This window comes from Mus pahari, chromosome 3 (genome assembly GCF_900095145.1).
Source record: "Mus pahari chromosome 3, PAHARI_EIJ_v1.1, whole genome shotgun sequence".
Lineage (NCBI taxonomy): Eukaryota > Metazoa > Chordata > Mammalia > Rodentia > Muridae > Mus > Mus pahari.
Genome location: NC_034592.1, coordinates 131,154,429 through 131,162,967, shown reverse-complemented (window position 1 = coordinate 131,162,967; position 8,539 = coordinate 131,154,429). Strand labels below are relative to the sequence as shown.

The 8,539-nt window shown below is 44.4% G+C and overlaps 1 protein-coding gene and 1 pseudogene across 2 annotated transcripts; one reads left to right on the top strand and one right to left on the bottom strand.

The window, feature by feature from the left end:
* Positions 1 to 1,023: 1,023 nt before the first annotated feature.
* On the bottom strand, positions 1,024 to 6,065 carry Cstl1 (cystatin like 1). 2 transcript variants are annotated; one of them, XM_021194932.2, is made up of 4 exons: positions 6,026 to 6,065; positions 5,459 to 5,635; positions 1,762 to 1,872; positions 1,024 to 1,181 (listed from the first exon to the last, which is right to left on the bottom strand). In XM_021194932.2, exons 2-4 carry the CDS (start codon positions 5,528 to 5,530, stop codon positions 1,098 to 1,100), a joined length of 267 nt encoding a protein of 88 aa, XP_021050591.1. In that variant the 5' UTR covers positions 5,531 to 5,635; positions 6,026 to 6,065; the 3' UTR covers positions 1,024 to 1,097. The 2 variants fall into 2 exon arrangements, with proteins under 2 accessions (XP_021050591.1, XP_021050590.1); XM_021194931.1 differs by having other exon boundaries at positions 1,067 to 1,181; positions 5,303 to 5,635.
* A 498-nt stretch (positions 6,066 to 6,563) lies between these two features.
* On the top strand, positions 6,564 to 6,929 carry LOC110319286 (annotated as a pseudogene).
* Positions 6,930 to 8,539: the final 1,610 nt, after the last annotated feature.

Below are 8,539 nucleotides of genomic sequence, written 5' to 3'. Positions count from 1 at the left end.
CTGTGACCTGAATCTGGAAATGGCCTCCTACATTCCTTTCATGCTTTCTCAGATATAATCAATAGTATATGCCAGGAATTATATTTAAATTGGTCTGTCCTGAGAAAGTTCTGGAAAAGGGCTGCCCTGTTAATATTTAGTATGTGCTTACTGGTGTTTATTTACATGTTTTTCTGATATTTGCTGAACTCAGACAACCTTCTTTGGATCATTGCTTTCTTTGTTACATCTATGTATAAAAGTACACTAAAACTAGAGTATAGTTGACTACAACATTAGACGGTAGTTTATTCCATTCCTTAAGGTCTTCAAATCCTAGGTTCCATAGACAGATCTGCATAGATCAATGAAAGTGGACAAAAGTGTAAATCTCTGAACTGTAAGCCAGCCCTAATGAAATGTTTTCCTTTGTAAGAATTGCTGTGGTCATAGTGTCTCTTCACAGCAATAGAAACCATCACTAAGACACTCCTGCTGCTGCTGCCACCACTGCCACCACTGCCACCACTGCCACCCCTGCCTCTTGTCCTTTTGCTGTTGTAAGTCACAGCCTTGATATAATCATACTGAATCTATGCTGGTATTCAGCCCAGTTTAGTCATGGGACTTAAGACATACTCACTGTGACATGTGTGAGTCACAGTGTTGTATGTACTGGCAGGATATAAAGCTCCCCATCCCAGACCCAGAGAAAGCAGAAGCCTAGGAACAATGAGACTCCCCAGAGGGATATCAGTCTCCTATTCAAAGTACAGCAGTCCCTGGTGACCACTGCATTTCTGTAAGGTGTGTATGAGCTGCAAGTGGTGAAGGCACAGGGGTTCATGTGTGGGAATGTTTGCATAAATTTGTATGGTGTCGGTTCATGTGAAGTATATGAGGGCAGGTGTGTAGTGTGTGTGTGTGTGTGTGTGTAAATTACAATAAAGGGGCTGTTACTATGCATGTTATTGAGTGTCAATGTTGTGAGCTTGTGTGTGCTTGTGTGTGTGTGTGTAGAAACACCCCAGAGAGGGGCACGGGTCCTCTTACAACTTTACACAAACCAGTACACACCACAGGCACCTGGGTGTCAGCAGAGCTCTTTACATAGACACTCAGCTCTCCTGGCAGGAATTGTTCCAGAGCTGGAAGTAGTTCATCCAGGGTACAGAGTATATCAGTGATTTGCAAACCAGGCTCTGTGGAAGAAGAAGAAAAAGAAGAAGAAAAAAAAAACTAATAAGCTTTAGGGAAAATAGCTTTCAAAGAGTGAGACGAAGGCTCCTGCTCCTCAGACCCTGGGGCACCCAGGAAGGAACTGTCCCTCAGAGACCCAAGGCAGGTGACTCTGGAACCCTGAGTTCCAGGAAGGGGTACAGAGCCTCCTCCTCTCCCCCCACTCCTGTGCCTATGCCCTGGGATAGGAAGAGGCCCTCATTATCTACCATCTGGCCAAAGAAGGACCAGCAACATAGAAAGGGACAATGTGGTACAATGAGGGACAGCAGAACTGAGAAGACACGGAGGTGGAGGTGATGGGACAGTCCTCAGTGACATAGAGAAAGGGAGCAAGACCATAACAAGAGCCCTAATGAAAAGCAAATAACACTTGCACCCTGGGGTTCTGTGGGGAGAAAGAGATGCACCAAGAAGTATGAGCTTGCCCTAGGGCATTTGCCCTAGAGTCGGGGCATTTGTTGGCCCTGACTCTCACAGCTTGAGAATATTCACTCCCCATCCTTGTCCTTCAGGCACACTCAGAGAACCCCCAGCACACACCTTTTTCAGCTTGCTGCTTTGCAGGGGGCAGGAGGCTTTCTTCGTCTCATTTTTCTTACATTTGGTCCTGCCAATCTTCACAGTAACCAAATACTCCACTCCTGTGGTCAACTGCAGAGAATTAATTAGTCACACTTCTAATTTCCACTTTGAGTGTCTAGTGGCTGACCCTCTCCAGGAGGAACTAAGTCATGACTGCTGTTTCCTGAAATCACACCCCCAAACTCAACTCCTTCCTCCCCTCCCATTGAGTGAGTCTCAATGGCAACTGAGATCTCTGGTCAGCCACAACCTTGTGCCCACAACTTTGCTGTGATAGCCACATATTGCCTCTATCTTCTCCTCCACTCATCCTTATGATAAGACAAGCTGGGTTGCCTGATAACCACAGACCATCATAGTTCTCATACAGTGAGGTACATGGCCCTATCTTTTCCCAGTCTGTGCAGTTATTCACTCCTTCCCGACTCTCCTTTCCAGTCAATCAGAAAGAAGACAATTTAGCAACNCATATAAATATGGATCAGAGAGATGGCTCAGCAGTTAAAAGCACTTGTTGCTCTTACAAAGGACTAAGATTTGGTTCCCAGAACCCGCACGGCAGTTCACAACCATCTGTAACTCCAGCTCCTGGGGATCCAACACCCTTTACTTATCTCTGCAAGATCTGTGTGGATATGGTGCACTTCTATACAAATACTTGAAAACAGAACATATATATATATATATATATATATATATATATATATATATGAATATAAGTCTTTAAAAATTTATAGTTTAGGAGTCAAATTGATTCTAGGCATTCACTCCCCATGTATTAGCTCTGAAACCTTGAGAAAATAACCTCGCAGCTTCTATTTGCAAGGGACACATAAGTATCCAAATTGTGGAGTCTGTTGAGCAGAACAGAAGCACTTCCACTAATGCGTTTAAAAAAAAGAAAACAAGCTATTGTGTAGATATTTCCTCCAATCAAAACTTTCCCTCTGGAGAGTGGAAGCTGGCTTATAAGATTCAGGAATCAAATGAAACAAGATCTTAAGGAATCCTATCCAAGGTGATTAAGGAGAGGTTTGGGCCAGGTGAACAGACCTGTGCCACCTGTAGGAACTTCTGAGATACCATTAGGATCCTGAGCCATCACCCTTACTGGAGTAGGCTTTTTGGTGATACCACTGCTATTGAGTCACCCATGTTCCCTTTACGTATCCCCCCATAAACTCACTGATAAACTAAGCTAGACTTTCTAGGAATCATTGCTTTGGTCTGTTGTTGGTGCCCTGTCTGTAGTAAGCAGACATTTGTTGTTCAGGATTCCCCAGGAAAAGCCACACGAGGGTATCGTAAGGACTTTTAAGTTATTAAATTTTTCTGCCAAAGTGTGTAGAGCAGGTATGACACCTAGAGAGCCAAGGACAGAAGAATGGCCTGTGCCAAAGACCTTGCTTTCTCTCCCAGGAGCTTTCCACTTGATGTGATACCCCCTGTTCCCTACATCTGTTTCCTCCTGGGCCAGTGGACAGTTCGAGATGATGATGTGCTAACCAGGTAAGGCAGAGAGAACACCACCAGCCAAGGCCAGCTCCCAGGGGTGCATCTGTCTTCTCTTGCTCATGGTCAAACCTAAGGCTGTGAAGACTAAGAAGTGGGGAGAGGGGGAAGAGGAGAAGGCGGTGGTGGAGGAGGGGTTGGGAAGTCTTTTGTGGAAAAGAAGCCCTACTCATGGAGTAAAACACTAAGGAAATATGGTGGCTATTGATCCAGGTCTGGCATCTCAGAGGAAATGTGTAGATTTGAGAGACCTACATACAGTGGAGAGAAGCTCTTGGGAGCCTCCTGCTTCTTGTGCCCAAATGCCAGTGGTCCAACCTAATGATAGTAAGTCTGTCTAGGGGAGAATGCAGGCAGAAAATTCACCTTGACCCTGGTTGAATGATTCCCATAGAAAAACCTAAGGCCAGGCCCCAGGGCAGTTGCTCATGGCTGCACTGCTAACACAATCTCAGTCCTAGCCTGGAATTCCCTAGAGTGTATGTGCTCCTCTGCTGTCATCAAGGGGCCGTTCTACTTATGCACGAGGATGTTGTAGAACTGTGCCAACCACTGTCACACTGCCTGGTCATCGGCAGGTTGTATGTGGAAGAAACCTAAAACATGCATGCACATTAAACGTCTTACTGTTAGTCTCCATGGTTCACTTAGAACATATCAGTAAATATTTGAAAGTGCCACTAGGTGGCAGCATTGTGCTAAATTGTTGCTGTTCTGACTCATTTTTGCCTCCGAAGAAGCAGCAGGAAAGATTCTAAGATAATGCATAACCACGATCCCACAGCTGGGAACAGCTGAAAGGTGAAACCAGGCCCACCACTTACCAGGCTTGTCTACTACCCTCTCTTTGCAGGATTGAGACGTTCAAAGTCACATCTAGATATTGAGATGTCCGGAAACCTGTGTCCATGATCCTCCCTTTCCAAGTGACAGGCCCATATTGTCCACTTATCACATTAAATAACTTCAAGTTTGCACATAAACATTTTTTTAAAACTATTTTCGACTAGTTAACAGTTAATGGTAGAAGGCTGATTTCACAGGTTATCTTGTTAGCTCAATTATAGCTTAAGGAAACCGATCAAAGTGAAGACAAATGAGAATAGCGCCACCTTGTGGTTATAGTACATAATAAACTCACTTTGCCCACCCGGCCCCATGCCTTCCCCTTCTTGCTGTTAACTCCTGTTCCGTCTGCTTTCCATTTTCTCTGACTAGCAATCTTTTCTCATAGTGAACTATTTCTTCTCAAAGCTGCATCGCTAGGAAGCCAAATTGTTTCTGACTGTTTTACCCAGTTTACTATCTGACCTTGAGGAAACATTGGATCAATAGTTTTCAAGCAAACGTTTTCTTCTACCGCCTTCCAACTGATAAGATTCACAAGAATGTTGTGTGTAAAACAAAAAGAGAAGGCACAATGACAAGCACATGTGATCCTAGCACTCACATGGCAGGAAGGACTCTGCCTCAAAACGGGTAGAACTGATCTGGCTGAAGCTGCTTGCCCATTCCCTGTCCCAACTCTGCTCTCACCAAAGACTTGTTGCTCTAAATGTCTCAAACACAAAATTCAATCCTAATTTACAGTCCTGGACACTGAAGAAAAAAGATGCTGTTGGAAGTAAGGAATCTACAGAGCGTGCTTATGGTTTTTCCAGATAATATCATTTTTTAAAAAAAAAGAAGACATTCCCATGCTGCCCTCTGGTAGGTAGAACAAAATGCAATTTCTCCCATAGAACAATGGAGAGTGACTACAGGCCAGCTTTTGGCCAAGGAGAAGGGAGTAAGGATTACTTTCCAGCCTGAGGCCAGCCTGGGTCACAACCTGGCGGCGGTGACCAAATGAGCTGCTTAACTCACAGATATCGTGAGCACCCATTGCACATGAAGTTACCTGGGGAGATCCCAGAACTTGGTTATAGAAAATCCCCATATGTCTCAATCAACAGTTGTGTTGATGTCCCGGCAACAAAGCACGAACCTGCATCTGACCTTGGATTAGCTTCTGAACTCGATACAAGTAGGTGTCGTTGCTTGCGTTGTTGTAAGAGTGGATGAAGAAATGGAGTGTCAAGTTGAGGTTTTTCTTGCTCGTGGCCTTCTCCTTGAAACCCCCCCACCTCTGGATGTGATTCACCTTAGCCATTACAACCACCGTCACCAGCAACAGCAGCAAGGGGATCCTCAACCCTCTGGCCTTCATCTCCATGGACTTAGCTGCAGTGCTGCCAGCTTTCGAGTGCAGCAACAGTTACCCCCGTCTTCCACAGCTGTCTTGCCAGCATTGGCTTCCTGGGAGACAGCTTCACGTATGCTAAAGCAGAGATCAAGACCTGGAGTTCACTCTTCCAAAGGGCTAAGGACTCTATCCGTGCAAAGTTCCCCAAGGGCCAGAGCAGTGCTCCTCCCACTAGCAATGGCCATTCTGTTCTTTAGCAATCCAGGGTTAAGACGTTGTCTCTGCACGCATGCCAAGCCATGAGAGTGTCCCTAGCCTTGCCTGTATATGTAGTATGATCCCAAGAACAGACCTCAGAGCTACACAATAAAAAACATGCTATAGGAGAGGGTACTGTGTATGGAAGTGGGTGAAAGTTTATGGAATAAGTCGTATTTGAACTGAGACGTGGAACCTGGAGTAGTATATTCCACCCACCTTACCAAGCCACCAGTATTCCCTGTGCTTCCTCAGCATTCACCTTACCTGCCTCCTACTGGCCACAGATTTCTCTCTGTTGTTTCCCTCTGTGCTGGCAGGTTCCCAGGCTATCCCTTGTAATCCTGTTATGACCCAGCAGAGCTTTGTGAGGTAACCCCAAGCTCCCCATGTGAAATCAGCCAGGAGTCTTACTCAGAAATTATTGCTGCAGGATGCAACCTGTATGTTAAAAACTCATTACAGTACCCTATTTTTGACCCCAGAAAAAGAATAATAGTAAGAGAATCAATAAAGTCTTGGTCTAGAGAGATGGTTCAGTGTCAGCATAGAGATCTGAGCTTAGATCCTCAATACTCACAAAAAAAGTCAGACTGGGCTGTGAACACTAATAACCATAGTGCTGGAAAGCAAATGGGGTCCCAGGGCCTCACCTGTCAATCAGTGTGGCCAAAATGCTAAGTCTAGGTTCATTGAGGGACCTAGCCTCAAAAATAAGACAGAAAGAAATGCTGTAAGACATTCCAATAGCCAACTTCCGGCCGGTGTGGCATCTGGCTACTAGGCTGGCGCAGCTGATGGGACTCCGTGGAGATGGCTTGCGCGGCCGCGTGGTCCCTGGCCGACCAGGACAGGTTTATTTGTATCTACCCCGCTTTTTTAAATAATAAGAAGACCATAGCTGAGTGGAGACGGATCCCCGTAAGTAAGGCTGTAGAAAACTCTACAGCTACTGAGATTCAAGATGTATGCTCAGCAGTTGGACTGAATGCCTTTCTGGAGAAAAACAAAATGTACTCCAGAGAATGGAACCATGATGTTCAGTATAGAGGCAGAGTCCGGGTACAGCTCAAACAGGAAGATGGCAGCCTCTGTCTTGTATAGTTCCCGTCACGTAAGTCAGTGATGCTATACGTAGCAGAAATGATACCCAAGCTAAAAACAAGGACACAAAAATAGGAGGTGCCGACCTAAGTCTTCAGCAAGGAGAGGGGAGTAAAAAAGGGAAAGGAAAAAAGAAGAAATGACGTGGTGTGAATGTGGAACACAGTCCTGCTGGGAGAGACATGGCATCTTTGTGTCTGAGGGAACAGCCTTTTGTTTGGGTCGTTTAACCGAGCTGTGAACAAGTCTCCCATCTTCAACAGTTAACAATGAAATACGTTTACATCAGAAGTTTGCATCCAGCTTTTATACTGTAAGAAGGAAAAATTGTATGTGTGGAAGAAAGAAGAATATTTTTAACAGATAATGACTGTCCCATAAGTTACTTAAAATACTATATCTGTCCTCTATGTAAACATATATTTCAGATATATAAGTTTAATAAAATTTGAAATACACATTTTGTTCACCTGTAAGTTAATGAAATAAAAGATTTAAACTGAAAAAAAATAGCAACCTCTGGCCTTCGTACATATCTACCTGCACCTGCACCTGCACCAACACACACAGGCTCACACGCACGCATACCACAATCTGAATGTGGTGTAGCAACTGTATTGTGAAATGCTAACTTCTTAGTTTTATAGTTGTTCTGGGATTATGTCAATGTTTCAGGAGGTTAAAGGCCTAGGAGAGGTTCTGTGGGCTTTTTGTTTGGGATCTTTTCAGTCTATTTGTAAGTCTCACATTATTTCAAAATTAAAGTTTAAATGTTAAAAACTGAAACTAGTCATTGAGAAGCAGAGTGATTAGCAGGCAACACACATGTCTCATGTTCTAGCTGTACTCTGGAGATTCTGGGCTAATCTCCCTGAGCCTAGAGTTTTCATCTCCCTTTTTATGTAAGTACACTGTAGCTGTCTTCAGACCTTCCAGAAGAGGGCGCCAAATCTCATTAAGGATGGTTGTGAACTACCATGTGGTTGCTGGGATTTGAACTCAGGACCTTTGGAAGAGCAGTTGGGTGCTCTTACCTGCTGAGCCATCTCACCAGCCCCGGAGCTGAGCTTTTTAAACAGTCCTCTGCTGAGCCTGGGTGTATGTCAAACTGCACAATAAAACTGCTTCCTGCCTCATGTCAGTGTGGGCATCTTGTTTCCTGTATCAGTCTCCCCCAAACAATACCAGAAAGATCCATGATTTAGAGGAGAAAATAAATATTTATTTAAGCCATGGAATAAAGGAGAAATAACTGGCCTATTTGTATCAATGGAGTATAGAATAAATGGGCAGTTTTTTTTTAAATGTCCAAGAACTAAGTGGGATCCATTGTCTGGTGAGCCTTTAGCCTCAGTCCAAGCTCTTTATGGAATAAAGATAAAATAAGAGACTCTAGTCACAACCACAAATAGGAGAAATATAGTGAGTATCAGGAACCTGCCTTTGAATTAAAGGAAAAATAAGGAGCCAGAGCTATAATGCCATGAGGAATGAAGATAAAAAGGGGGAAGTAAGGGGCTGATGCAGAAGCCATGGAGGGATGTTCTTTACTGGCTTGCTCAGCCTGCTCTCTCATAGAACCAAGACTACCAGCCCAGAGATGGTCCCACCCACAAGGGGCCCTTCCCCCTTGATCACTAACTGAGAAAATGCCTTACAGCTGGATCTCATGGAGGC